This window comes from Caretta caretta, chromosome 23 (genome assembly GCF_965140235.1).
Source record: "Caretta caretta isolate rCarCar2 chromosome 23, rCarCar1.hap1, whole genome shotgun sequence".
Taxonomy (NCBI): domain Eukaryota; kingdom Metazoa; phylum Chordata; order Testudines; family Cheloniidae; genus Caretta; species Caretta caretta.
In genome coordinates, this window is record NC_134228.1 from 4,401,243 (window position 1) to 4,429,238 (window position 27,996).

Consider the following 27,996-nt stretch of genomic DNA (forward strand, 5'->3'; position numbering starts at 1 on the left):
GTGCCGGGCCCGGAAGAGGATGGCGGCGGCCGCGCGGCGGGGCGGTGGGGGGACGCGGCCTCTCTCGCTCCTGCTGCTCCTGGCGCTCGGGCCCGCGGCGGCCGGCGGGGCGGGGTCCGAGCCGGGGCGCTGGACCGTGAGCGCCCGCAGCGTGAGTCGGCGGCGGCGCGACAGGGGCGGGGCCTGTCGCGACAGAGGCTCCGCCCCCTGCGGGGGGGCTCGCTCCCCCCCCCACTAGCGGCTCCGCCTCGGCGCAGTAGCCCCCCCCCCAGGTCGGGGGTCAGAGTCTCCTGGCCCCCTAGGGAGGGGGGAGACCGATCCCTATGTACAGGGGAGCACGAAGGAGGGGGCGCCCTGCTCTGGCCCCCTATAGAGTGGGGGTGGGGGCGCCTGGCCCCTATAGAGTGGGAGACATAGAGATTGGTCTGTCAGGGTCAATGAAGGAGGAGGTGCCCTGTTTGGGGCCCCTATAGAGTGGGAGGGGGCGAGCCGGGCCCCTATAGAGTGGGAGGGGGCGAGCCGGGCCCCTATAGAGGTGAGACCCGGCCCCTATAGAGTGGGGGGCGGGGGTGCCCTACTCTGGACCGCTGTGTTCTTCCAGACTAGGGGCAGGGCTGGCCTCCTGTGCAGGACCTGGGCTGTCCCACCTGTTTCTTGTTGGCCTTGTTCTTCATAACCAATGAGCCTTTAGGTCTCTCCTGTTCCTGAGGAACATCAGGAAGGGCTGTGGGCTTCCTCGCTTCACCTGCAGCCTCCGCTGGGGAAAGGGGGATCAAAATATCCCATTGTTGCAACTTTGGGAGCCCTAGTGTAGACAGGAGCCCTGTGCCTGCTGCAGCTTGGTGTGCGAGCCTTGGTTGTGCTTGGGCTTCCAGCGTTGGCAGGGGTGGGAAATGTCCTTAGCATGGGCTCGCTCCTGGGATCGGGGCGGGTGTACTGTGAGATCTGGCCTTTTAACGGAGTGCATGCGAATCGTTTAACAGAGATGTTCTTTCTCCGGCATGTGCGTTAGTTTTCAAGGGGTGTTCAAACGCCCTAAAGTTTTAAGCAGTCTGCTTTACAAATCCACTCCCTCTTTGACTTGCTGCAGCGTTCAGTGCCTTGCGATGTCGTAATGCCACTGGTAGTCCAGTCGCTGTGAAGTCTCCCGCGTCAGATAAGACCTGATTGTTATTTAACAAATAACTGTACGATGGGTGGGAGTGGCTGGAATCTTCTGCCAAGATCCAGGCCCCATTGTGCCAGGCCTAGTGCAGACTGTGAAAGAGTTTCTGTCCTGAAAAACATCCAATTTAAATAGACAAGAGAGACAAAGAGAGGGAGACAGGGTGGATTTTGGTCCCTAAATTGCCATTTGGGATCTGATGCCCAGAGAATGACTTCTGTAAAGTAAACCCAGTGCAGAATTGGGAGTTGAACACAGAGCCCCTGGATCCCAGTCCAGTGCCTCAATCCCACGACCATCTGGATTCCTAGTATAAAATACACACAGGAAATAATCTTTCCTTCTTTATATAACATAAAGAATCTCAGGGTTTTTTTCCTTTGTGTCACTATTAAGGCCAGGGAGCTGGGAAATCTGGGTTGTATGCCTGGCCCTGCCATTGATGAGTCACTCTCTGCCTCCGTTTCCCTATCTGTAAAATGGGGGAAAGGGAATGGGAAAAGACTTTCCTTCCACTGTTGATTGTGAGGTTTAATTTTCTGACACCTGTAAGTGACTTTGAATTCCTTGGATGGAAAAGGGTAGGAAATAAAAGTGTATTAATATCCCCCATTCAAAATATTCCTTGCTTCTGTCCCACTGGTGCGATCTGGCTGTAATGGCAAATTCACCGGTTATCTCCTCTGGAGAGCTACTGAACATACCTTACAAAGAGGGCAATGGATTTGTGTTGACGAGCCAACATCAGTGATGTTCTGAATAATTGAAGAACTGAATATTGACCGAATAGAATGTACCTCGGTCAATATTTACCTCGAAAACGTAACAGTCATCTGGGCACGAAGACAGTACTTGCTCGTTGCCCTATGATCAGTCAGTTTATTAATAAGATCTCTTGATTGGATCAGTGCACAGCTGAAAATCCTCAATGTCTGGTACAGTCTCTAGGTACCAGGGACAATGGGATGATCTTAGCATAGTGGGGACGTCTCTCTACCCATAACAGCGTCATCGGAACGTCAGAAATAAGGACCTAGCTGAGACAAAGTGCGTGCAGTGTTTAGGGCTGGGTGCCTGTATCCTATTCCCAGCCCTGGATGGGAGTGTGGTTTGGGGGCGGGCAGTCCGGACTCCTGGGGATCTATCCTTAGGTGGGAGTAGAGCCTACTTAGCCTAGTGGGGCTGGGAGTTGGAGCATATGGATTCTAGGCCTCCAGTGGGATGGGGCTGGGATCTAGCCATTGGGACACCTGGGTTCTATTCACAAAGTAGGATGGGGGCGTTGAGCAATGGGAGTCAGGACTCCTGGGTCCTCTGCCTAGTTCTGGGCTGCAGTGAGGTCATTGTTGTTCAAGCAGAGGAACTGGGAGTCAGGACTCCTCAGTTCTCATTGTGGCTCCTCCGCTGTGTCTGGGCGTAACACATCACCTTGCTTCCCGGTCTGTGGATTTGGGCGCACCTGCTGCTGGAGGCTGTTGAGACTCAATTTTAGTTCATAAAGTCCTTTGAGATCCTCCACTGAGAGTGGCCGGGCGTGCTCAGATTTGACTGGTTTTCCCCAGCCTACTTCCCCCTGTCGGAACCATGTTCATGTGCTGAGCTTGTCAGCCCAGGTGATCAACTTCCTACCAGAGACCCTTCCACCAGCCCTGCCCTGGAGGGGCCTCCTGTGGGAGTGAGCCAGGAATTTGGCCTGCGTGGGTCACTTGATCCCCGGCCAATAACATGTTTTGTTGGCTGAGCTCATTGCATTCACTAATCACCCCTAGTCCCCGTGTGCCATCTCCCAAGGGACTTTCTACCACCACCACCACCCCCCCGTAGCAAGAGAGTTTATCCAAATAGACATGACAGGGTGGGAAGGGAAACAGAAGTGGAAGAGCTGGGAATGGGACACAGGTCTCCTTAGTACCCAATCCGTGCTCTAACCCCTGGATCATGCTGCCCCCTAATACAGCCCTTTCTCGTTGGCTCTTCTGAGGACAAGCCAGGGGGATAAACCTCTGCTGTTTCTTAACCCTTCTGCCCTTCCCCAGAAGCAGCCATGCAAAATTTTCTGCACTCCAGGCTATATGCAAAGCTGTTTGCCTCAAGTTGCTCATTTATGACGATTCACTAGTGCACATTTCCTGGCATCGGTTTGTTTAGGGGATCAAAAAACCCTTCCCTGTGTGTTTTCTTACCTTGTGACTGAAACAGATCTTCCCCCACCCCCCTTGCCTTTTCAGAACAGCACCAAGAACCTGTTTGTGTTCTCCAAGACGATGTTCAATGGTTCCTCGATCTCTCTTCAGGGTGAGTAGCTTCAGATGTGTTGAAAGGCTGGGGAGCGGGTATTGGGCATATTGAAGACAAGCCCAGCAAAATCCTCCAGCTAAACCGTGCAATATGTTTGGGTCAAAACAGGGAGACCCGGATGTCTAAAGCTGGGCTCCTTAAACTATATGGGGATGGGCTTGTCAGAGTCCAAACAGCGTTTGGGGGATGTTTGGCCGTTTTCAAAACATTTTCCCAATGTTTTGCGCAAAGCTTTGTCTCAGTTGACCTAGTTCCTTGAAAAACATTCGTATTTTCCAACGGGAAACTGTTTCAAAGAAGATCTTCCAACAAACTGTGATAAGTACGTGCCTCAGTCTTTGCATGATCGGTCCTTAATTAGGAGCCTAAATATGGAGTTTAAGGAGCCTAGTTTTAGGCACCCAGATTTGAAAGCTTTGATCACAGCTCTCCTGAGAGGGAAGTAGTAAATCTAGAGAAATAGAGCTATCCAATAAATGGAAAGGATTGTCTTCCCGGCTGAGGATGTGAGAGAGATTCCCAAACCTGATCCGTTCTTTTTAGCTGACAGATCTGAGGAGCTGTCCCAGACTGAGGTGTCATTAGAGGAGGTTTTGGAACAAATTGATAAATTAAACACCAGTAAGTCATCAGGACCAGATGACATTCACCCAAGAGTTCTGAAGGCACTCAAGTGTGAAATTGCAGAACTACTAACTGTCATCTGTAACCGATCATTTAAATCTGCTTCTGTACCAGATGACTGGAAGATAGCTAACGTGACACCAATTTTTAAAAAGGGCTCCAGAGGTGATCCCGGCAGTTACAGTCCTGTAAGCCTGACTTCAATATCGGGCAAACAGGTTAAAACTATAATAAAGAACAATATTGTCAGACATATAGATGAACATAGTTTGTTGAGGAAGAGTCAACGTGGTTTTAGTAAAGGGAAATCATGCCTCACCAATCTACTAGAATTCTTTGAGCGGGTCAACAAGCATGTGGACCAAGGGGATCCAGTGGATATAGAGTACTTAGATTTTCAGAAAGCCTTTGACAAGGTCCTCACCAAAGGCTCTGAAGCAAAGTAAGCTGCCATGGGATAAGAGGGAAGGTGCTCTCATAGACTGGTAACTGGTTAAAAGATAGGAAACAAAGGGTAGGTATAAATGGTGAGTTTTCAGAATGGAGAGAGGTAAATAGTGGTGTCCCCCAGGGGTCTGTACTGGGACCTGTCCTATTCAACATATTCATAAATGATCTGGAAAAAGGGGTGAACAGTGAGGTGGCAAAATTTGCAGATGATACAAAATTACTCAAGATAGTTAAGACCCAGGCAGAGTGCGAAGAGCTACAAAAGGATCTCTCAAAACTGGGTGACTGGGCAACAAAATGGCAGATGAAATTTAATGTTGATAAATGCAAAGTAATGCACACTGGAAAGCGTAGTCCCAACTATACGTATAAAATGATGGGCTCTAAATTAGCTGTTACCACTCAAGAAAGAGATCTTGGAGTCATTGTGGATAGTTCTCTGAAAACATCCACTCAATATGCAGCAGCAGACAAAAAAGCAAACAGAATGCTGGGAATAATTAAGAAGGGGATGGATAATAGGACAGAAAATATCATGTTTCCACTATATAAATCCATGGTACACCCACAGCTTGAATACTGCGTGCAGATGTGGTCGCCCCATCTCAAAAAAGATCTATTGGAATTGGAAAAGCTTCAGAAAAGGGCAACAAAAATTATTAGGGGGATGGAATGGCTTCCGTATGAGGAGAGATTAATAAAACTGGGACTTTTCAGCTTGGAAAAGAGACGGCTAAGGGGAGATATGATTGAGGTCTATAAAATCATGACTGGTGTAGAGAAAGTAGATAAGGAAGTGTTGTTTACTGCCTCTCATAACAGAGGAGCTAGGGGTCACCAAATGACATTGATAGGCAGCAGGTTTAAAACAAACAAGAGGAAGTATTTCTTCACACAATGCACAGTCAACCTGTGGAACTCCTTGCCAGACGATGTTGTGAAGGCCAAGACCATAACAGGGTTCAAAAAAGAACTAGATAAATTCATGGAGGATAGGTCCATCAATGGCTGTTAGCCAGGATGGGCAGGGACGGTGTCCTTAGCCTCTGTTTGCCAGAAGCTGGGAATGGGCGACGGGATGGATCACTTGATGATGACCTGTTCTGTTCATTCCCTATGGGGCACGGGCCACTGTCGGAAGACAGGATACTGGGTTAGATGCACCTTTGGTCTGACCCAGTAGGGCCATTCTTATGTTCTCTGTAACCCACTGAGCTGGGGCATCTAAAAATACGGTGTTATTTTAAAAAGCCCTTTGGATCATATCAAAACACAACTTTTTTATTAGTCATGTAAGCAGCTACTGTGCTCGACACGCAGTCCTCCCGGGGGAGAGAGAGAGATTACATTTAAAACAAGCCCAGTGTCTAGTGAAGGTCACACATTGACAGTTACATGTTTCTTAGTGCACAAAATATATCTATCATCTTGTTCCGAGGACCCAGGGAAAATGTTCCAAAGCATCACAGCATGTGTCCTTTTTTTTTTTTTTAAAGCAATTTTGATTGCAAAAGAATACGAAACATCGGCCCTGAGTGAGCAGGGTACCTAAGCTTTGAGCATGGAATCCGTTCTGCTGAAGCTAGTGAGACCCCCATGCTGCGTTGCTGAGCTCAGGGGTTCAGAAGTGCAAATTGGGTCCCCCAGCATTACACAATTGGCTGGCAGATCACGAGATTTCAAAAAATAATGAGTGAAAACACAACTCGCGTTTTGATTTCTAGTATTAGACTCTCAGGGGGAGGGGGTGTCCCATTTTCCGGCTTGTCTTGATTCTCACCTGATCACGTGAATCCAGTAGCTGGGGCTTTAGGCATCAGATATCAGCAGTGCCTGCTTACGTGCTTTCAAGTTAGGCATGTGCTCAGGTGCTTTGCTGACGTGGGACTGTGACAGCATCATGTTGAAGGTTTATGTTCTTGGGCAGCCGAATGCAGCTTGGTTTTACTTAGTGCCTGTATGTTGGAGAGGAAGCGAGAGAAACCCAAAGGAAAACTGACCAGTCCTGGGTTGGCCGTTCAAACTGAGCAAGGTCCCTGGGCCTACGGAATCCAAAAGATTCAGCCTCTGCTGATGGGACCCAAGCAAATCAGTCTCTCTCCGAAAGAGATGCAGTGTGGCTAGAGCTCTGGACTGAGACGTGGGAGAGCTGGCTTCTGTTCCCGGCTCAGCTGCTGAGTGAAGAGGTCAAGTCCCGTCCCTGCCTCAGTTTCTCGATCCATAAAATGGTGGTAATGATACTGCCTCGTCTATCTACTCCTGTCTAGTCTCCCTCTCCCACCCCCGTCAGACCATCACATGCCCTGGCGGTGGGGGAAGGGGTCCGCGTTCTGTCTCCATACTTTTCCTGCCAGTGCTGATGTCATCCCAGCTTTTCCTGCTGAGGATGCAAACGGCCTGCATTGCCCCTTGTCGGTCGTGACTCCGGCTCCGCTGCTGGGGTCTCGGGGGCCTGTTGGCTGGGCGCTGATAGTGCCTCTGCTTTGCAGTGCTGGCAAAGGAGTGCTCCCCGGGGGTGACCCTGAACATGACCTGGTACCTGCGGAGCTCCCATTGTCACAACGAAGTCTACATAGACGTAAGCACCTCCGTGTCCTTGCGGCCTGGGCTCTGATTGCGGGGAAGGCCTGGGCAGTGGGGGAAGAAGAGGAGGCCTGGAAAAGGCAGAGGAAGTGGGGACAACTGGATGGAGGAGGCATTCAAAGCAGGCTGGTTGGAGTGAGAGCTCTGAGCATAGAGGCTTTGGACACCCACTCTCCCAAAGGGAGCACGGTCCAGTGGTTAGAGCAGGGGGCTGGGAGCCAGGACTCCTGGGTTCTGTTCCTGGCTCTGGGAGTCCAGTGTGTTAGTGCGTGAGACTGGGGGCGTGGGGTGGGGTCAGGATTGCTGGCTTCTATTTCCAGCTGTACCACTGACTCCCTATAAGCCCGGGAAAGTTCTTTTCCCCTCTCCGTACCTCAGTTTCTCCCTCTGTGAAATGAGGATGGTGCTGACCTTGCAAGAGGACGGTGGGAGCTGGGGTTGTGAGGCATCATTAACTGTGTGTAAATCGCTTGGGGGCCATTGGATCGAAGATGCCCCGGTACAAACTAAAAGAGACTAACGAGGGTATGATTGAGGTCTATAAAATCATGACTGGTGTGGAGAAAGTAAATAAGGAAGTGTTATTTACTCCTCCTCATAACACAAGAATTAGGGGTCACCAAATGAAATAAATAAGCAGCAGGTTTAAAACAAACAAAAGGAAGTATTTCTTCACACAACGCACAGTCAACCTGTGGAACTCCTTGCCAGAGGATGTTGTGAAGGTCAAGACTATAACAGGGTTTAAAAAAGAACTAGATAAGTTCATGGCGGATAGGTCCATCTATGGCTATTAGCCAGGATGGGCAGGGATGGTGTCCCTAGCCTCTGTTTGCCAGAAGCTGGGAATAGGTGACAGGGGATGGATCATTTGGTGATCACCTGGTCTGTTCATTCCCTCTGGGGCACCTGGCATTGGCCACTGTCGGAAGACAGGATACTGGGCTAGATGAACCCTTGATCCGACCCAATATGGCCGTTCTTATATAAATCTGGTTTAACTAATCTGGGTTAATTCACAGTAATTTTCCCTAGTGTCCACATGTAGACTAAGCCTTGGGGGGAACTAATGGTGGGGGTGATCTCTTTCCTCCTCCTCCTCCTCCTCCTCATCTGCTGGGAATATGGCCCCTCCTCCTGGACTCTCATTGATTCACAATGTCATGGCTGTCCCTGGGGTGGGGAGGAATCAGGGAGGAGTCTCCCCCCCCTCTCCCCCCCCCCATCTAGGTTGTTGGCTAGAGCGTATGGAGCAGGTGATGGGCTATTGGGATCAACCATGTGATCGGTGTCCCCTGGGTGGGGAGATCTTTGGGCCTCAGGCCTAGTCTCTTCCCACCCCTGCAGGAGAAGAGAGCAGAGACTTACCTGACAAATTACAAGACCGAGCTGGAACCGAAGAGCTCTGGCCAGTACATCCTACGCTCGTATAAACCCTTCAACTGCAGTCACACGGTCCCCCTCGAGGTGAGTTCCCTCTGGGGCCGAGGGCTGGGAAGCCCAGGAAGAGAACGGAGCTCAGATCGATGTATTCAAACAGAGCTCTTAGGAAGGGGGGTGGGTCTGATGATGGGGTGGGGGGCAGGCAGGGGGGTCTTGGAGTCTTTGGGGGTGTCCTGGTGGGGGGCCGATGCAAGGGTGGGCTGATTGGGTGGGGGGCGGAGGGCGGGCTTTCTAATTCAGCTGCTTGAAACAGGAGGGGATTGCGGTAACTGGGGGCTCTTTGGCCATTGGAGGGGGGCTGGGGTCCATGTTTGTGGGGTTCCCTGGGGCGCCATCCTGCTTTGTGCCAGCTGCTCTTGGTGACTCTCTTCTCCCTCCTCCCTTAGCTGAATGTGGAGAGTTTCGAGCTTCCCACCCGGCTGGATCGCCTCCAGGACATGCAGGTGGGTCACCCCAACTGTCGGGCTGCCCCGCTTCTCCCCCACAGCCCTGGCTTCAGGCCGGTCATCGAGGCCAGCTGGCTGAGAGAGAGGTACTCCTGGTTGCGGGGGGGACCACAGGCACTCTCTGGGCTTTCTGCTTGGCGTTGCCTGGCCCTCTGATGCGGGGTATGTAGGGGACAGCCCCTCCTTCCCTGGCCCTGGGGTAAGAGCTCTGATCACCCATCCTTTCATGGCTTGACCCATTGCTCTAATCTAGGGGCTTGATGAGGTCCTGTGGCTCTGGGTTTGAGTAGTCATTGGTTCTGTAATTGGTTCTGTCCTGCAGCTGCGCTGCTGGAATCCTGGCAGGTCTTGCAAGCTAAACAGGATCGGCCCTGGTTGAGGCTTGGATGGGGAACCCAGGGCGCTTCGGGAACCAGGGTTTGATTCCTTATTGGGTGGTGACTCCAGAGCAGCACTAGGGGCCGTTGTGCTGCAGGAAGAAGGATGGGTGACTGGGTAGAGGGTGCTTTCCCCTCCATCAGCCCTGGCGATAAGGGGTGCAGTGCTGCTGGTGGGCGGGGCTTGGTAAAGGGCCCTCTCCCCTCTGAATCCCTGCTGACCCCAGCACAGCACCGTGTCCCTAGAGGGACAATCTTTCAGGTAAGAGGTCTTGATCAGTGTGCTAGCCGTGGCACCCCAGCTGAATTCTAGTGTTGGCAATTTCCTTCTGCCTCCCGAACCTTGCCCCCTTGCAAATTCAACTGGGCAGCGATTCTTCCTCACTTGCTTTTCTAAATGTGTGAGCTGATATGTATTTCTTGTTTGCGACGGAATAATATTTTCGCTTCTTATAAGCGGGACGTGTTGCAGGGAGAAAAATTCCTTTGCCCGCTACCTATAACTGAATAATATCTGCACCATCCATTCTGTCCGTATATTTTAGTTGCAAGAAGCTGCTTTGAAACAAACCCTGTAGGTAGCTCTGATTTTACTCTCCTCATGGTGTCCAGTCCAGCCAGCTGGGATTTGTACCTAGAACCAGTCGGAAAATTTCCATCGAAAGAGTTTTCTGTTGGAAAATGCCATTTTGATTAAATTGGAATTTTTGGCAAAATCTTACAGGTTTCTACGATGTTTCCCCTCGGGAAGAAAGACTTGGGATTTTGACATTTTTCTAAAACGTTCTGTTTCAAAACGAAAGCTCAAAACTTTTCGGTTTATAAACGTCCTTTATTTTATGTATAAAAGGGCTTTCATCGAAATGTTTTGAGTTTATTGAAGCAAAACATTTTGATTGACTCAAAACGTTTTATTTCCAGAATTTTGTTTGGCAAAAAAATTAGAAAATTGGGCATTTTGCCCCGATTTGGGATGAATTATTTCCTGCCGTGTTTATTTTTCACGGGACGGACCATCTGTTTCCCAGTCAGCACACTTTATGCCTTTTCTTGCTTCTTTATGAGGGATAAAAGGGCTTGGAGTGGGTCTTCAATTTAAATAATAATAGTGTATATGTGTACCCTAAAAATAGCAGTTATGTCTTAATTACGCTAGATGTCTCCTTGGAAGTCCCGGAGATCTGGACTGGGAGCTCTCCTGGCAATTAATGGTGTATTTAACAAAGAGTTACTTTCCCAGTTGTTCGATCTGTTTGAGTTTAAATGTGAAACAACACTTGAAACAGTCTGAATAAACCTGCTTGCTTCCTCAGTCAAGTGTCCTAACCCTACCGATCTCCAGTTGCCCTTAGTCTCCCAAGAGAAGAAAATTGAGTTAGAGAAGACCTGGATTTCTAATGTAGAAGAAATTTCTGCAGTAGAATAAAAGCACTTTTGGTGGCCTTTATCCATCAGAAAGATGCCCTGAAAAGAGCATACACCCCCCGCCACCCTACACCACCATTTTTCCCCCCCATGGAATCTTCTAACCCCCCCACCACCACCCCCCAACAGACACTCTTGCCCCTCAATTTCTGCATTCTGCAGCAGCCGACCAGGGTCCAGCGGCGCAGGACCGTGGGTACGCAGTCCAAGGATGACGCCAAGGATGCCGCAGGGAAGCAGAAGTCGTCTACTGTTGAATTGGCCGGTGCGCCTGGCAAAAATCCAGAGGCGGCAGGGAAGCCGAGCGAGACCAAGGGGGAGAAACTGGGCCCGGGAAAGACTGACGGAACCAAGAAATCAAAAGCAGGGAGGCAAGACAAGTCGGAGGTTGGTGACCGCGACAGCTGGCAGATCCCATGGGAGCCAGTTGGAGTGCTTGTCGTCATGGTTAGGGTTGCTTTCAAGGAGTTGCTTGTGTCTGTAGGACTGGATGGAGCCAGGCTCAGGTAGCCCTCCGATCCTGGTGCAGCTTGGCAAATACTGCCCTAGCTTGGCTTCCTCAGTACGCTCTGCTGCCCCCTACTGGGTAGAATCAGCACCGCTCGAGTACGTCATTGGCTGAGTCAAAGTTGTATGTATAATCCCAGGTTTGTCCACCCACCACATGCCCCAGGTTTTTTTTCTCCAGCATAGAAATCAAGAGAGAGTAGTCTGCAGCTTGGATTTTCTCCCCAGGCTGCAATAGGGCTCCTCCCTCCACGCTGCTCAGCCCACACCCTAGGTCCTCTTCCCCACTCTTGCTGTTGCTGGGTGGGTTAACGAGTGGCCCATCCCAGGGAGTGAGAACCCCTGATTGTGTTTGCCGCTCTGCAGTGTGGGGGTCAGGTGAGGGTGGAAGGTTTGCTCCTGTGGGGGCAGAGTGCCTCCTGTGGGTCACTCGGGCTTGTCTCTTTGCAGCTGTATGCCTTAGCCGAGACCTGGGAGGACGGGCCCTACATGTTCATCCTGAAGATTGAGGGGCAGAACAGGGACCCAAAAGCTGCCTCAAACTGGGAGCTCACAAGTAAGCACAGCCTGAGCTAGGTAGCTGCAGCCTCCCCTCTCCGTTCCCACATCCCGGGTTTGAATCACTGGGGAAGCAGGTGTCTTGGTGCCCCTTGAACAGGACAGCTGTGTGAGGGAAGGGGTGACTCTCTCCCTGAGGGAGCTGAGAGAAAGAGGGAGATGTCCTGGGGAACAGGCTGGGGTGGGGGAGCTGCCATAGGGGAAGGGGATGTGGGGAGGGAGCGGTGACCCTCTGGAAGAGGGGAGGGGTGACTTTCCTTGGGGAAGGGGTGGGGGAGGCCGGCTGTCCCAGATGAACAGGGTTTGGGCTGGAGACAGGTAGCTGCCGCAGGGCAAGTAGGGGTGGGTGTGGGTAGGAGGGGGGAGTGAGGGTGGTGGTAGAGAGGCCAGGGGAAGGGGGCATGGAGCGGGGGTGGATGTCCTGGGGGGGGTGAGGGTGTGGGGGGGGGAGCTGTCCCAGAGGGAGAGGGTGTAGCCATCCCAGTGAAGTTGGTGGGTGGCAGTTGTCCCATGGAGTTGGGGCTGGGGGAGGACCAGCTGTCTCAGCATGAGTTGGGGGAGCAGTGTGGGGCAGGGTGGGATTTGGGGGTTTGGTGGGAGGTTGTCCCACTGAGAGGGGCGGGGGGAGGGGGTAGCAGCTGTCCCAGGGGATGGAGGGGGCTGTCCCAGGGGAGTGATGTGGGGGAGGGGCAGCTGTCCCAGGGTGAGTGGGGGGTTCAGTGGGAGGCTGTCCCAGGGAGGGCGGGGTTGGGGAGAACGGGACGGATCCCTGCAGAAGGAAGGAGGCAGAGAATGGGGGGGGGGGCAGCTGGTGGAGGGAGGTGGCTCCCGGAGGGAGAGGGGCGGCGAACGCGGTTGGAGAGCAGCTGTTGTGACGGGCGGGCTCCTTGCCTCTGGCTGCTTCCCGGCACCCAGCTGTGTGTCTCCTTCCCCAGTTGACGTCCAGATGAAGCACCCTCTTTACCAGTATGTCTCCGCCTCCGAGTGGCCGCTCATGGTGGTGAGTGAGCAGAAGCAGCCCCTGGCCCCGGGGTCAAGGCTCAGGGGAGGGACCCGACCCCCGGGGCTGGCACGGTTTGGGGAGCGCAGCCCGGCGGTCTCCATGGCTGTGCTAACATCCCCTCCCCATGAACGCCGGGAGTTTTAAGTGGAGACCAGCAGCTGCTTTGGTTAGGCCCCCGTCTCTTCACCCCAGGCCTGGGGCTGCTGCCACGTCTCGCTGCTGGCCGTTTCATGGCCTCCCGGTGAGCGTGTCTGCCAAGCCCCTGCCAGCTCTGCTGAGCGTTGTGGGTAACGGCCCAGCTCTGCCTGACCCCACTGCCTTCCACTGAGCGCATTCTCCTTCAGCACCATGAGCTGGGATGCTGGCTGGTCTTGCAAGCTAAGCAGGGTTTGGTCAGGTTGGTACTTGGATGGGAGACTGCTGGGGCATATCCCACTGCTGTAGGAAGGGACATAGGGGGTAGCCTCTTTGGGCCAGTTCTGAGTCCAGCATGGTGCTAGGAAGCTCTGCAGAGCGGGGTGGGGTGCTCAGAAGGGGGCGCTCTCCCATCAGTGCTGCATCATGGCACTGGAGAGGGTTTTGTGCCGCAAAATGTGGGACTCCGTAGGGGGCGCTCTCCCGTCCAACCCCCATGCCCCATTATGGCACTAGGGGATGCCAACCTGCAGGGGCTGGGAGGCCCGGTAGGGGGCGCTTTCCTTTTGCAATCATCCCTTCCCCGGCATGGTGCTAGGGGGCACTGTGCTGCAAGTGGCCGCTTCAATAGGGGGCGCTCTCCCCTCACAGCCATCGCAGGCCCCAATGCAGCGCTAGGGGGGCACCAGCCCCTCAGATCAGGGCTGATCTCAAGGCCGCAGGGCAGCGTTGGTGATTGGGGTGGGGGGGAGTTGCTGGACAGCCAGGAGCCCCCTCCAATCCCATGGCCGGAGCTCTGCGATCAGGCCTGTCAGCTGCGCCGCTCTCCCGCCCCCGCAGTTCTACATGGCCATGTGCATCGTGTACGTGTTCTACGGGGTGCTGTGGCTGGGGCTGCTGGCCTGCTACTGGCGGGACATCCTGCGCATCCAGTTCTGGATCGGGGGTGTCATCCTGCTGGGCATGCTGGAGAAGGCCGTCTTCTACGCCGAGTTCCAGAGCATCCAGGGCCAGGGGGTGTCTGGTAAGTGCGCGGGCCCCCGGCTCAGCTCCCACCCAGCAGGGCTCGCCCTCGCTGGGACCTGGGTGGAAGCCCTGGCGGGGGGTGACTCAGTAGGGGGCGTCCTCCCCGCTTGGCACTGACCCCAGCAAGGCACGAGGAGGCGCCAGGGCCGGGTGGGGATCTCGGGAGGGGGCGCTTTCCCCTCGCAGTCCGTGGTTACAATGCACCACCTGGTTTTAGGGGGGGTTCAGTAGGGGGCGCTCTCCCCTGTCAGCGCCGACCCCAGACCTTTTTGGCTGCCCTCAGGCCCAGCAGCTCTCCCCCTGGGTTGTGTAGAGAGCGACAGGAGAACACTTTGTCCCGCTGGGCATCAAATGCTGGGAAAATCTGCTCCCCCTTCACCAGCCTCCTCCTTGTCTCCTCTCTTCTCCCCTCTGCATTTCCGTGCGTCATCTGGCCTTAGCACTGCTCCTCCAGCAAGCGAGCCAGGGTCGCTTTTCCCCTCCGACGCGGTCACCAGACGCCCCGGGATCAGTTGTGCTCGGTTCCCATTTGGAAGCTTCCTTGAGGGTCATGCCAGCCACGTGCATACCGCCTGTGGGCTGGATCCAGGCCAGACCCCAGCCCTACCCCAGTTCCTCGCCAGGAACGAGCCCAGATTGCCCCAGGTCTGTTTCCGTCTCTGCGTCGTCAGTCCGGCTCCCACTACATGGTGGCATGGGACCGATGTAACGGGTCCGAAATGGCACCTGGCTCTGGTTTCTGATCCTTTTTTGGGGGGCAATTCCCTTTCTTCCCAGTTCTCAGCAGCTAAGTTGGCAGGCAGGCAGGAGGGGTTGGGAGGTGGCTGTGCCTGGCGGGGCTCGCCAGGGGGCATCTGTGCACGGCAGGGAGAGGTGGGGGTGATGGTTTGTGCCTGGAGTGCTGCGCCCCACCGTTCCCGTTCCCGCCCTGGGGTGACGTTGCTTTTCTCTCCCGTTCCAGTCCAAGGGGCCGTGATCTTCGCCGAAGTGCTGTGCGCCGTGAAGCGCATGCTGGCCCGAGTGCTGGTCATCATCGCCAGCCTGGGATACGGCATTGTCAAGTGAGTACCTGGGGCTGGGGCCCCGGAGAGAGTGGGGGAGATCGGGAAGTGGAGGGGACAATACCAGTGGAAGAGACTTGAGAGTGTTGCCTGGCAGATTAGCCCATGAACCCTGGTGGATGATCCCTGGGTAATGCTGCTTATAGGAACAAGGAGTTAAATTCCTTCCTGCCCCCGCCAATGACCGGTTACGCCCTGAAGCCTGAGAGCTCACCTTCCCCTCCCTGCAGGAAGGGTAGCGCGTTCACATATGGGTCGTGGGGAGCGGCTCCGTGCCTTGGCTGCGGTCGGCGCAGACTCCAATTGGGGGGCGGGGGCCTGGTCGGAGATGGGTCAGACCATGTGTGGGGAGGACGGAGTGACCATGCCAGGCGTTGGAGGGTTGCATGAAGCTGAAGGGGGTGGGGGAAGCTGGAGGAGGGCGGCTCAGCTCGTGGACGAGGCCCCCTCCTTTCTTCCCTGGCCCGCCCGCCCCGTGGGTGACCCTGGCCCTGCTCTCTGTGCTTCTCTGCAGGCCGCGGCTGGGCGCCCTGCTGAACCGGGTGGTGGGCGTGGGGCTGATGTACCTGCTTTTCTCCATCATTGAGGGCATCCTGCGAGTGAAATCGGTAAGTGGGGACCTTGGGGGGGGGGAGGGGGGCACCACCAGCCATGGGCAGCCTGGAGTCACGGCCCCAGTGACAACCTGATTGGAGCCACCGGCTGCCCCGCGGCAGGTGGGAGACTGTGCCTCTGACCAGAGCTGTGGTGGCAGCTGTTTCTGGGGGCGCCAGGAGTGGGGGGGGGGGGTGCAGCGGAGGGGCAGGGGGCATCCTCGGGGACAGCTGTCTCTGCTGAGCAGGGCTCTCTCTCCTGGCAGCCTTATGCACAGGAGAGGAACTTCCTTGGGGTCCAGCTCCCAGAGGGGTTTGCCCCTGGCCCTGTGGGTGTCGAGCAGGGAGGCGCGTGGGGAGGGGCTGACTGGTGGGACGGCAGCCGGGGGGTGACCATCATAACCTGCAGGGAGGGGTGGATGGTGGGGGTGGGGCTAAACTGGGCAGAGGGCGGGAATTGTGAGCGGGGCTCCTGGTGTGGGCGGGGGGCGGGAGGGGGGTTGAGCTGGGGGATGGCCTGGGCCGGTGTGGGTGGGTTGGCTGGCCCTGCTCCCTGATCCCTCAGCATCTGGCTCTTCCCTCCCCACACCCAGGACCAGGGTAGCACGGCCACCCTGGTGTGCGACATTGTGCTGGCCTTTGTCGATTCCTGCATCGTCTGGTGGATATCCTTTACCCTACGCCCCTGGGGCCGCCCTCCTCCTGCCCTGGCCCCCACCCCACCGCAGGCTCGCTGGGGGAGGAGGGGCAGCCGGGGGGCAGGCCTGACACTCATCAGGTGGGGACAGGAGTGACCTCAGCCTGGGCTAATGGTCCCAGCCACCGGGTGCGCAGAGTGGGGCTGGGCTTGCCAGGGACAGCCTGTGGGGGTCGCCCTGGGGCTCCCTGTGAGAGGGAGGGCGGGGCCAGTTGGGGATTGCTGCCAGTGGGCGGGGCTAGCTGTGGCAGGATTTCCCTTGGGGCGGGGCCTAGCTGCGGGGGAGGTTTGCCCTGAGGTTCCCTGTGGGAGGGAGGGGCGAGGCGGGGCGAGGCGGGGCTAGTGTTTTGGTCCTCCTTGTAGGTGGGGGACTCCTCTTCTCTAACCAGCTGTTCTATATGGGGGTGGTTTGGGGGGGGCATCCCTCCTTGCTCCCGAACTAACCACGGCCAGCTCCCCCCCTCGCAAAAAAGCCACCCCCCGCTCTATGCACACAGGTTGGACTGTCGCTGTCTGTGCTGTCCTGTCCTCCCGCACCACCCCCCTTAGCCGTGTCTCCTCCTCTCCCCCCCCCCCCCCTCCCGCGCGCAGCTCACCTTTCTCTGCTTCTCTTCTCCCCCTCTCCAGGCTCAGGATGACTTGGTGCTGCTGGCTGCCATCCCTTTGGCTATGCTTGACTCTGCCCTCTGCTGGTGGATATCCTGTGCCACCGTGGGTCTGTCCGAGCTCGTCCGCGCGGCCTCCCCTCCCCTCCCCTCGCGCTCTCTAACCTGCTAAGATCCTCCTCTTTCCGGGTCCCCAGCGCTGCCTGGGTCCGGGTCTGACTGCTCTGTCCAGTGTGAGGTTATGGGCTGATTGGGCAGTGGGGGCTGGGCGTCAGGACTCCTGGGTTCCATTCCCCATTCAGGGAGGAGGATGTAGTGGTTAGAGCGGCGGGGTGAGGATGGGTGTCAGGACTCCTGGGTTCCATTCTCCATTTTGGGAGGGGAAGGGGGTCCAGTGGTTAGAGCAAGGGGACGTGGGGTCAGGACTCCCGTCTCTGGGAGGGACTTCGATATAGTGATGGGAGCAGGCGGGGGCTTCAAGGCAGGACTCCTGGGTTCTATCCCCAGCTGTGCGGCTGGGGGGAAGTGATCAGAACTCCTGGGTTGTATTCGTCGAGTTTGCTGTGTAGTATTGAGGGCAGCCTGTCTGTGCCTCAGTTTCCCTGTCTCTAACATGGAGATCATGACCCTCCCCCCTCCACCCCAGGCCTCTTGGGGTGGAAGGGGCTGGAGGTGGCAGAGGATGCTTATTAACCATTTCCTGGCCCTTGGGGAGTTGGGGGGGGGGGAATGTGCATTGTGTGCTATCAAGTACTTGAGACAGGTAATTCTGATGTCTCCACCCACCTGACCCCCCCCAACCCCCATCTGAGGTGTCCCAGAATGCTTTGCAGTAGTCCCCATTGCTTTATGGGGCATACCCGGGGGAGGAGCCCAAGTCAGACACCATGGAATGGGTGGGGGAGGGCTGTAGCGTCTTTGAGGAGGTGAAGCCCTCCCCACCAATCCTCTTGGCGTACCCCGTTTTTTTCCCCTTAACGGGCCGCACATCCTCATTAGCCTGGTGCAGACCATGAAGCTCTTGAAGCTACGGCGTAACATGGTCAAGCTATCCCTGTACCGCCACTTCACCAACACCCTCATCTTTGCCGTGATCGGTGAGTTGGGGACGCGGGGGGGGGGGGGGGGGGGGGGGAGTGCACTGAGAGCTGGGCCCCCTCTTCCGGCGAGCAGGACCCTGCGGGGCAGGTCTCTGAGGCCACTGGGATCCCTTCCCCGGCTCTTGGGCGGCCGTGCCCCCGGATCAGTCTGTGACCAGACAGGGATGATTGGCTCTTGTGCCCTCCCCAGGGGGTGGGGGCCATGACCCGCTGAATCCAAGGGTTCAGGTAGCTGATACCAGTGCTCATTGGGGGGGCTCTGGCTGATCCCCAGTGCCCACGGGGAATTGGGGGTGCCCCAGGGAGGGCCTTCTGCCCCCTGTGCTGGTGGGGACTGCGGGGGATGCACCTGGAGGGCTCTGGCCCACCCCCTATTCCGTGGGGAGTGTACCCAAGGCGGCTCTGAATGCCCCCAGCCCCAGTTGTGATGGTAAAGCTGAATGAGGGGTTGGGGGGACCTGCCTGGCAGCCGTCGCCCTGGTAACAGCCTGTCTCCTCCCCAGCATCCGTCATTTTCATCATCTGGACCACCAAGACCTTCCGGCTTGCCAAGTGCCAGTCGGTGAGTAGCCAGGCACTGCCGGCAGGCTCTGATCCAGGAGTGCCCCGGGCAGTCGGGCCGGCACAGTAACCCAGTGAACAAGAGCGTAGCCTGGGGGAGGTCGGGTCCCCTGGGGAGGAACTGGGCCTAGGTTGGCTGTGGAGGCTGCATGGGGCTGCAGATCCATGCTGCAGCGTCTAACCCACCCACCTGGCTGGCTGCGACCCCCTGGGGTGCTACCGGCTGGAGTCTGCAGGAGCTACTGTTGGGATGCTGAGTCAGGACTCCTGGGTTCTATTCTCTGCTCTGCCACTGATTCACTGGGTGCCCTTGGGCAAGGCACTTCCGCCCCGTGCCTCAGTTTCCCCGTTGCTCCATACCTCTCCTGCCTCCGATGGGAGGCTGTGCGGCCAAATGTCAGGGGTGCTGTAGGACAACCTGGGGATGATGGGGCTTCCATGATGGTCCTGCCTCCCCTGGTTCACTCCCTTTCCCGCTTGCCCTTGCCCTTCCCAGGACTGGCGGGAGCTGTGGATTGACGACGCCTTCTGGAGGTTCCTCTTCTCCATCATCCTGCTGGTGATCATGTTCCTGTGGAGGCCCTCGGCCAACAACCAAAGGTGCCTGGACCCCCCGCCCCCTCCAGGCTACACTCTGCCACGCGTTTGGGCGCTCGAGACTGGGGTGCATGGAAGGATCCAACCTAGGTGTCATCTGTAACGCCAGTGCAGATCACCCGGGCAGAGCAGGCAGTGAAAGCATCTAGACTGGGGCTTGGCTGAGAGCTGTGCTTGGCTCATTTTCCAGGGATGAGCCTCCATTAGAAAGGATGGTATCTGGCAGCAGGGAAGGAGCTCTTTGGGGGGTGCTTGTTGCCAGGGAAGGGCCGCTGGGATGGGAGGGGTCAGTTGTTGGGGGAAGGGTGTTTCAAGATGGGGAACTGCGATGGGGGAGTGGGGAGATACATCACATACTATGCTGTAGGACCATTGTGAGCATCGGGTCTAACCTCCTGCATAACCCGCCCAGCCGTTTCTGCATCCAACCCAGATCTGGTGGCTAAGATGGAGCCACATCTCCACCCAGGCACTGGCTGCTTCCCCCGCCCTGCCCCATGGGGTATTAAACCCCCAGGTGATGCCCCCTTAAAAAATATCCCTGCAACTGGCATGGCCTTCTGTTTGAACTTGGGCAGATCTTTTAGGAGTTATTTTGGGGAAGTCCTGAGGGCTGCATTACACACGGTCCAGTAAGGATTCGATTTTGATTGGTAAATGTCAGTAAACGTTGATTTCACCACAAATAGGCAAACCAGCCAGAGAAATGTTTCCATCTGTGAGAACTGAAATATACAGCGGGGCAAAGTAAGACGAATGCTGCTTCAGAACTTCTTAGCCTTTGATTTCAAGCTATTTATCTCATATGTTCTGACGCGTGATACTGACCGTTTCTGTTTTAACGGTTACAAAAAATGTCACTTTGTGAATCTTAGCATCTGTCGTTAAATAATTGGCTGTCCCCACTCCCCCATAATTTCCCACAACAGTGAAAATTTAAATTTAAAAAAAAAAAAGCTTAAAACCCAGAATTTTGCACACCTGTGAAAATGAAAATAAAGTGGAACCTCAGAGTTGCAGCCACCTCGGGAACGGAGGTTGTTCGTAACTCTGAAATGTTTGTAGCTGTGAACCAAACACTCTGGTGGCTCTTTCAGAAGTTTACAACGCAACATTGCCTTTAACACAGCTTTGAAACTTTACTGTGCCGAAAGAAAATGCAGCTTCCCCTTTATTTTCGCAGTAGTTTGTTTTGCACAGCCCTGGGCTGTATATTCTGTCTGTCTCTGCCGACAGATCGTGCACTTCGGTTCCAAATGGGGTGCGCGGTTGACCGGTCAGTCTGTAACTCTGGTGCTCATAAGTCTGAGGTTCTACTGTAGCTAATAATGCGGGGGGGGGGGGATGCTTAAACATACATTGATACTCTTTGAAATTATTGAAAAGAAGAATCAAATTCTGCCGTGGCTAGTTATCCAGGAGGATGATCACAGTGGTCCTCCTGGCTATGAGATCTATGCATTTGTGAACCATTGTGCTGTCTCAGCAGATACGCGTTTGTGCCACTGGTGGATGAAGGGAGTGAGGAAGAGGACGAGGAAGAGGAACGTATGGTGAACGAGGCCTTCGGTAAGTCTGATCTAACAGGATGCTCCCCCAGACCCTGAACTCCCGTGTCTGTTGCTTGGGCCGGGGTAGGAAGAAACTGGCCTGAGCTCAAGTGACTCCCTTTGCTCCTTACCTTTCGCCCTGCTGTCTCGGTGCCCTGGCATGTGGCTAGCTTGTACTCATACACCCCCTTCTCCCACCCCCCGATCTGTTCCGTACCTGAGTGATGCTAGGCAGGTGGCTGTTCTCTGGTGTACCTGTCCCTTTAAATTTTCTAGGGCTGGGAAAGTCAGAGCAAGTTAGGGGTCTAAACATAATCCCAGCGCTAGCAACTGGCCAAGTGCATCCCCCAATCAGTTATTGCCCTGCAGCGGTAGCCAATAATCAGATCCACCCTGTAACCCACCTGGGCCATTGAGCCCTGCTTCACGTGGGGTGTGCAGGAAAGGGTGAGCGAAGCCCTTCCTGACCCCTGCTCCCTGAAGCATGAGCTTGATTTCCCCTTAACTTAGCAGGACTCTAAATGATCAGAACCATAAAATGATCCAGCCGCAGGGTTGGACTTCTGGCACGGCTACCTGCATAGCTTCTGCACTGTGTGTGTATGTGCATAGGGGAATATATAGGGGGCAAGGTTATTTTTGCCCTGTACACAAAGATAAGGATGTCGGACAGTAATCCAGCTATGTAAGTATGAGGTAGGCAGTGCTGTATAAGGGTCAGAGGAGTGGTGACAGGCCTGGGAGTCAGGACTCCCGGGTTCTCTTCCTGGAGCTGGCTGGGGAGTGAGGTCTAGTGGTTGGAACAAGGGAGGCTGGCTCTGCTGCTGATCTGCTGTGTCACGTCCCCTGCTGTGAGAGGTAGAGATAACACTGGGGGGGGGGTCGTGAGGGTAAGTGGCGTGTCAAGATCCCTGCGATCAAAGACACAAGAATGCGGTGCAGGGGTGGGGTTGGCTCGGCCCCGTTCGATGGGCAGTGGTGGCTTCCAACCAAAACCTCTGTTCCTAGTGGCTCCTGTGTACCCTGCCAGCCAGGTAGGGGAGGGATCAAACAGAGCAGCAGCTGTGGCCCCGAAATGACTCTGGCCCACTAGATCGTGTATGAAATGCGAGAACTCTGGGCAGCTGCAGCAGGAGGTGGGTGGGGGCCTGCTCCTAGTTGCTCCTCCATTGACCCTCTGGTTTGGGGCGGGGGGGGACTATCTGTTTTGCAGAAGGGATGAAGATGCGGGGTGCAAAAAATGAAGCCAATGGGATCCTCAAAGGCAGCAGAGTGGTAAGGAATGGGGTCGGGGGCAGGGGCTGCTGATCTGGCTCGTGGCTCCCCAAAGGGGCCTCCACCTCTCCAGGGTCAGGCTCTGAATCGGGTGCCGCCCTGGCCCTACATCGGAGCCCTTTCGGCCCCTGTCAGCCCAGCCGAAGGAGCGCGTGGCTGCAGCGGGGTGAGTCAGGGTGAACCGCTTCCGCCAGCGCGCAGCCAGGCAAGGTTTGCAGCTTGGGCTGTGCTCCTCTTGGAGCTGCGAAGCTAAGCAGGGTCGGACCCGCTTAATACGTGGGCGGGAGACCCAAGAGACTGCAGGCATTGTCCTTGGTGACTCCGTGGCAAGGGGTGAGCTCTCCCCTCTGTCTCGGTGCTAACCCCAGTCCGCCTGTGTGGCACTAGGGGGCGCTGTGTCCCAGGGAGCGGGGTTGAGGGGCTGCTGTTCACCTGCATGGTAGTGCTAGGGGGCGCTGTGGTGCCCCTCACCACCCAGTGGCTCTAGGGGGCGCAGTCCCCTCCCATTCAGTGGATTCTGTGTGGTGTTGCAAACTTCGGGCTGATGCGCCCAGTCTGGGGGCTGCTCCCCTGGACTCCAGCACTGACTAGCTGTCGTTCCCCCCCCACACACACACCCCACCCCGACCTTTCTTTGCAGGATGAAGATTTGAAATGGGTGGAGGAAAACATCCCGTCGTCTATGGCTGACGTGTAGGTTTGAGCGCGATCCCTGAGCTCGCTGGGCCCTTCCCTCCGTTGGCCGGGGCAATCTAAGATCTTATCGTGCGTCCCTCGAGCTTCCCCGTGGGGTGATGCTGTGAGAAGGACGGTCTGTTCATATGCAGGGCCTTTGCTTGCCGCGCTGGGCTGCTGGCCTGTTAGCTGTCATGCTAATCGGGTTTTGAGCTGGACCCTGAGTGGGAGACCACCGAGGGGAATGCCCAGTGCTGGAGAAATGGTATTAGCAGGGGCTGCTCACCTCTGAGGCTGTACTGACCCCAGTGTGGCACAAGGGGGCGCAGTGCTGCAGGGGGCGAGGCGGTTGGCTCTGTAGGGGGCGCTCTCCCCTGGGAGTCAGTAATGACCCCGTTGCCCTAGCCTGGCACCAGGGGGCACTGTGGAGCAGGGTGGGTGGCTCAGTAGGGGGCGCTCTCTGCTTGGAGTCCATAATGACCCAGTACGGTACCGGGAGGCATGGACCAGGAGGTGCAAATACCTGGATGAGAAATGACCCCCAAGCCCTCTCCGGGAATATCCTCTGGTCCGTGCTGCGGGATTTGGGATATATGGCTTCAACGTCCTGGCTGAATTCCTCTCCGACAATGTCCAGATTCTCCCCGTCCCCAAGGGGTAAGATCCCCCCCTCGCTTGGGACCCCCATATGCCTTGAGTGTGAGCTTTATTAAACAGCTGTGGGCAGATCCGTCTGTCCCTCAGAGGGCCTGCGGCTCTCAGCACCTTAATTTCCTGCCTCTCTTCCCTCTTGCAGGGTGCTACCCCCTTTGCTGGACTCCGATGAGGTAACCCTGCTTTTCCTATTTAGAGCCCCAGAGATTCTCCTCCCTGAACCCGCAGGTGGCATCGCGGCTCCATCCTGGGCTCTTAGCTTGCCCGCTCCAAAGAGCACCTATGTATACAGAGGGCAAGGCAGTGGGTCTCTTCCCCTCGGAGCCAGTGTAGCGCTAGGGGGCGCTGTGCTGCAGAGAGCAGGGTAGGGGGCGCTCTCCCCTTGCAGTGCAGCACTAGGGGGCGCCGTTCTCTTGTTTCTCCGACCTGCTAGGAAACGGAGGCACTGACCACTCATGGTCACCCAAGGTCCCATCCACACCTTCACAAGAGCCAGGAGTTTACCCAGCTCCGCGTTCTCCGGGTGACTCCGTTCTGCCTCTGTGTCCCCTTCCCGCTTTAGTCGGGCGCAGGGTTTTCCTTCGCTCTCTGCTGTTGGGTAGCTCGGTCCCCCTTCATCAGCTGCCGCGCCCCACCCCAGAGGTGGCCGACACGCAGTGATCTCTTTTCGGTGTCAGCGTTTAGCTTGGAAGCAGCAAGGAGTCGTCCTTGGCATGGGGGTGACTCTTCTCCTCCCCGTGGGACCTCACAAGGGCCCTTTTTTCTCTCCGGCTCCAGGAAATAGTGACCACGAAGTTTGAAATGTCCAAGATGGAGTGAGGGAGGAATCCGCCCAGCTGCGCTGCAGGATGCGCCCGGCTTCCCTCCGTGGCCCGTCGGGGAAGGAGAGTTGTTGGTGGTTTTTCTTTTAATATATATATTTGTATATGGTTAAAAGATTATTTTATTACCTTTAAGTTTCTAATACTCGGGCTTTGACGGACTGGGGAGCTCTCCCCTGCTAGCGGCCCCCGGAGAGCACCCCCGCCTGAGGAGGAAGACCAGGATGCACCTCGACCGGGATCGGCTTCTTTCTCGGACTGGATTAGGAAGGAAAGGGTTTTAGGCTGCTCCGGGCCTCTATCCCGCTGGGGAGCAGCATTGCCTGGACACATGCAAGTGGTTTTCTAATGGGTCGGGGGGAGTGGCGGTGTGGGCTTGGGCGGAGTGGGGAGTGACAGGCGGACGCGTATTGGGTGCGCCTGTCGTGGGGTTCTTGCAGGGGTGCCCATCTTCCGGGGCGGTGTCTAAAGGCCGGGTGTATCTGCTAGGGGGTGTCTGGAGGAGGCGAGGGGGGTCGATGTAAGTGGGATGGGCTGCTTTTATATGGGAAGGCAGGCCGGGAGCTTTGTGTGGGGGCTGGGTGTGTAAAGGAAGGTGGGAGGCATGCTGGGTGCAGATGGCAGTGAGGGGTGGCTGGCAGTGATGGGGTAGGGAGATAGACTGGCTCTTCTGGGGCTGCAGGCAAGGCTCGCCCCGTACCCCGTTGCGTCCTGGGACACTCCCTGCCGCGTTGGTCCTGCACGGGCAGAGCTGGCATCGGTTGGGACCACCGGACCCCTCGCATTCTGCTGCCAAGACCGGGACGCTTCCTCTTTCCAGCCCGGAGAGAACCCACGTGCCGTTTGCATCCGCCACCGGGCGCTGGGGAGGGGACACCACCACGCTGCGGTGGATGCTGGGATCCCGCTCGGCGGCAACTCTGGACCTGCCTGGCACAGCGCATCCTCCCTGAGCCTCTTTGACTCCAGCGGGAGCCGCTCAGGGTTTTTTCCCCCAGCTGGGCACTCGCCGAGGCGGATGGAGTGCCAGGGTTTGCCTGCCCCGGAGCCGGTGCCCTCTTCTCCGACGTGGCTCCCAGCCGGCACAGCGGTCGCACTGAGAGACCCATCCAAGATCCACTGACGCCCCGAGAGGAGAGACACCTGATCTGTGCCGGGGCCCCCAGTTCTGGAACTGACACGGGTCACGGGTCGGTGCCCGTTGCCAGGGCGAACAGGTGCCTGGTGCTTGCTTCAGGCTGAGCCCGGCTCCAAACCGGACCTGGCTCGGACTGGAAGGAGGAGGAGAAAGTAACCACCACCAGTAACAACCAGGGACCCGGAGCCCCCACCCAGCCCTGCAAGCCACCCGGTCGCCTGCCTCTCTCGCCCGGCTAAGCAGCTGTTTGGCGGCTGTCTGTCGTGCTGACAAGCCAGCCAGCTGGAAAATCATTCGCCTGCTGCTTTGCCCTCTGCCGGCAGGAGGGGGGCTGTGATTGGCTGTGTCTGATCTTGCAGCCCCCCCACCCCACCCCGCATCTCCCTCTCCTCACTCCTGAGCCAACAGGACATTAACATGGCAACAGCGGGTGCCAGGGGCCACTAAACTCAGCCCTGGAGCCCGACCAAACCTGCCCCGTCTCTGGGCCGCTAGAGGGCCCCCGCAGGACTGAGGGCGGCCCGTGGATCCACATGAGTGGCAGCCAGCCGGGGGGTGCCTGCCGGACTTCTGGGTACCGCTGAGCAACCCTCCCCCAGCTCCCTCTTGCAGGTGCGATTCCCCAATCCCTCCCCTGCAGGCGCTGCCCCTTCTCCGAGGGGGGCTGCGACTTCCTCCAGCAAATGGGGGGAGTGGTGGAGCCACGTCCCTCCCCAGTCTGTCGGGATGGGGTGACTCCTCTGTGAGCCGTCAGAAATTGACACTGATGGCCTTGCGCATCCTCTCCCTATAAACACACACACACTCTCTCTCTCTCTCTCTCCTCTCCCCCCCATTAGCCTGGCATGTTCTCTCCCTATAGCTCCACCATCTCCTCGTCCTATAACCCCCCTACTGAAATTCAGTAAGCCTCTGCCTCCCACATGCCAGCCTGCGCCCCCCCACCCCGGACCCCAGCTTGACCTGCTTTAAGGGCTGCCAGTCCCACTCCACCGCCCCTGCCCGTTCCACACCGACCTGCATCCAGTCCCATGCGCTTGACATTTTCCACAGCAGTGCCCTGTCTTCCGCTTTGTGTTTACGTTGATTTCACCTGCCTGGAGGCAGATCCCTCCCCGATCTCATGTCTCTCCGGGAAATCTTCCTTTTCCCGTCTCCCCGATTCCTGCCAGCTCTGGCTGCGCCAGGAGGGTCTCTCACCCACTTACTTTAATTTTAAACTGTGAAATGCTTTCCAGGCTGTCGGGCGGGGCAAATTCTGCCCCCATCACGGGCCGTTTTTTGGGGGGGAGCACGGTGTATTGCTTTGTTTTGCCGGGAGGGGACTCTGTCTGTGTTACATCCACTAATGGTAAAAAGAAGTCACGATTTGAAACCGTCCTTGTGTGCTTTTAATTTCAGCAGTGAAATTTCAGCCCCACCGCTTCCCGTTGGAGCCCTGGCTGAAAGACGCTGCCCGCATAGTGCTGACAGAGAGCGGGGCCCGTGGGGCCAGCTACTGCATAGATACCGGCCTTGCCCCAGCCAAGGTAGGGGCCCCATTGGGCCAGGCGCTGCAGGGACGCAGGCCATATCCTCCAAGAACTCCACCTAGACCTGGCTTGCTTCGTGGGCCAGCTCCGTAGGTTTGTACAGCGCCTGGCGCAGCGGGGCCCGCTCGGAGCCCGGGGGATGGGCATGGAGTTATTTGACAAGGGGAAAGATTACAGCAGGAGGTGGGGGTGGAGGGGGAGAATCCAGGGGTGGGGGCGGCAGCTCCCCCCATCCAGGCCTCAACTCTCCACTGTTCTTAATCCCTGGGGCAGCAGCTGTAGCTACTTCAGCTGTGCCCAGCCAAACCTGCCATGCCCTGCCCCAGTGCCCCATGAGGGGCCCAGCTAGCTGGCAGGGGGGAGCAGAGCTGGCCTGGGCCCAGATCCCCAGGGCGATTTAGGTGCCTGTCCCCCATTGAGCTCACTGATGCAGAGGAGATTTAGGTGCCTGTCCCCCATTGAGCTCAAGCCAGCTGCTGAGGGTGTTGCTTAGAGACTGGTTCGTTCCCTGGCGCATGAGCGTTTCTGTGTCAGTTATTTCTCAGTCATCACACTAGCTCTGGCTGGTCTTGTTATCTGTATACGAGCCCAGTCTGCTTTGAACGTCAGTGGCAAGGAGTTCCACAGGCTAATCGCGGGATCCATGCTGTGAGGCAGAGCTGGTCTCGCGTCCCAGAGCTGGTGTCTCTGCGAGACCCAGAAAGCAGCAGCGGGAGGAAGATTTTAACTAAATCCATCTCTCCGCTTAGCCACTGCAGCCCCTCTGCTGTGAATCAAGCTCCCTACCCACTGCTCGTTGGGTTTGATTTGTTCGCTGGGAATGGCCCCAGGTTCATTAGCGGGGTTGCGCCATGTTCTGAATGTGACCAATTCCATTTGAGAGATGGGTGAAGAGAGAGGCACGTGGCTGTCGGGGGGTGGGCAGTGCCAAGGAGGGTGCCCTGTGGAGGAACAGAGCAAAGATTTTGTTCCCTGTGACCCTGCTTACGAGTTGTGATTTTCCCTTCTCCCCGCACCCCCTCAACACTGGTTTCTGTGCTGATCGCTAATAGACCAGGGGAGCTTAGCAATAGGAAACGCAGCTGGGCGCGGGGTTC

General features: G+C 56.5%; 1 protein-coding gene across 4 annotated transcripts; it reads left to right on the plus strand.

Annotated features, from left to right (window-relative positions):
- Nucleotides 1-26,742, plus strand: LOC125628184 (transmembrane protein 87A). Of its 4 annotated transcripts, none has more exons than XM_075122635.1 (20): nt 1-151; nt 3,394-3,460; nt 7,027-7,115; nt 8,468-8,587; nt 8,950-9,006; nt 10,974-11,198; nt 11,769-11,874; nt 12,812-12,876; nt 13,855-14,038; nt 15,002-15,101; nt 15,616-15,709; nt 16,288-16,359; nt 17,985-18,093; nt 18,600-18,658; nt 19,154-19,257; nt 20,741-20,823; nt 22,018-22,079; nt 22,720-22,772; nt 23,551-23,581; nt 24,186-26,742. In XM_075122635.1, exons 1-20 carry the CDS (start codon nt 20-22, stop codon nt 24,225-24,227), a joined length of 1,854 nt encoding a protein of 617 aa, XP_074978736.1. In that variant the 5' UTR covers nt 1-19; the 3' UTR covers nt 24,228-26,742. The 4 variants fall into 4 exon arrangements, with proteins under 4 accessions (XP_074978736.1, XP_074978738.1, XP_074978737.1 ...); XM_075122637.1 differs by lacking the exon at nt 16,288-16,359 and adding an exon at nt 17,019-17,087; XM_075122636.1 differs by having other exon boundaries at nt 3-151; nt 20,744-20,823.
- Nucleotides 26,743-27,996: the final 1,254 nt, after the last annotated feature.

Coding starts and splice junctions, on each gene's coding strand:
- LOC125628184 (XM_075122635.1), top strand. CDS start 20: ATGGCGGCGGCCGCGCGGCGGGGCGGTGGGGGGACGCGGCCTCTCTCG. Junction 8,588..8,949: donor GTCACACGGTCCCCCTCGAG/GTGAGTTCCCTC, acceptor CTCCTCCCTTAG/CTGAATGTGGAGAGTTTCGA. Junction 14,039..15,001: donor CCAGGGCCAGGGGGTGTCTG/GTAAGTGCGCGG, acceptor CTCCCGTTCCAG/TCCAAGGGGCCGTGATCTTC.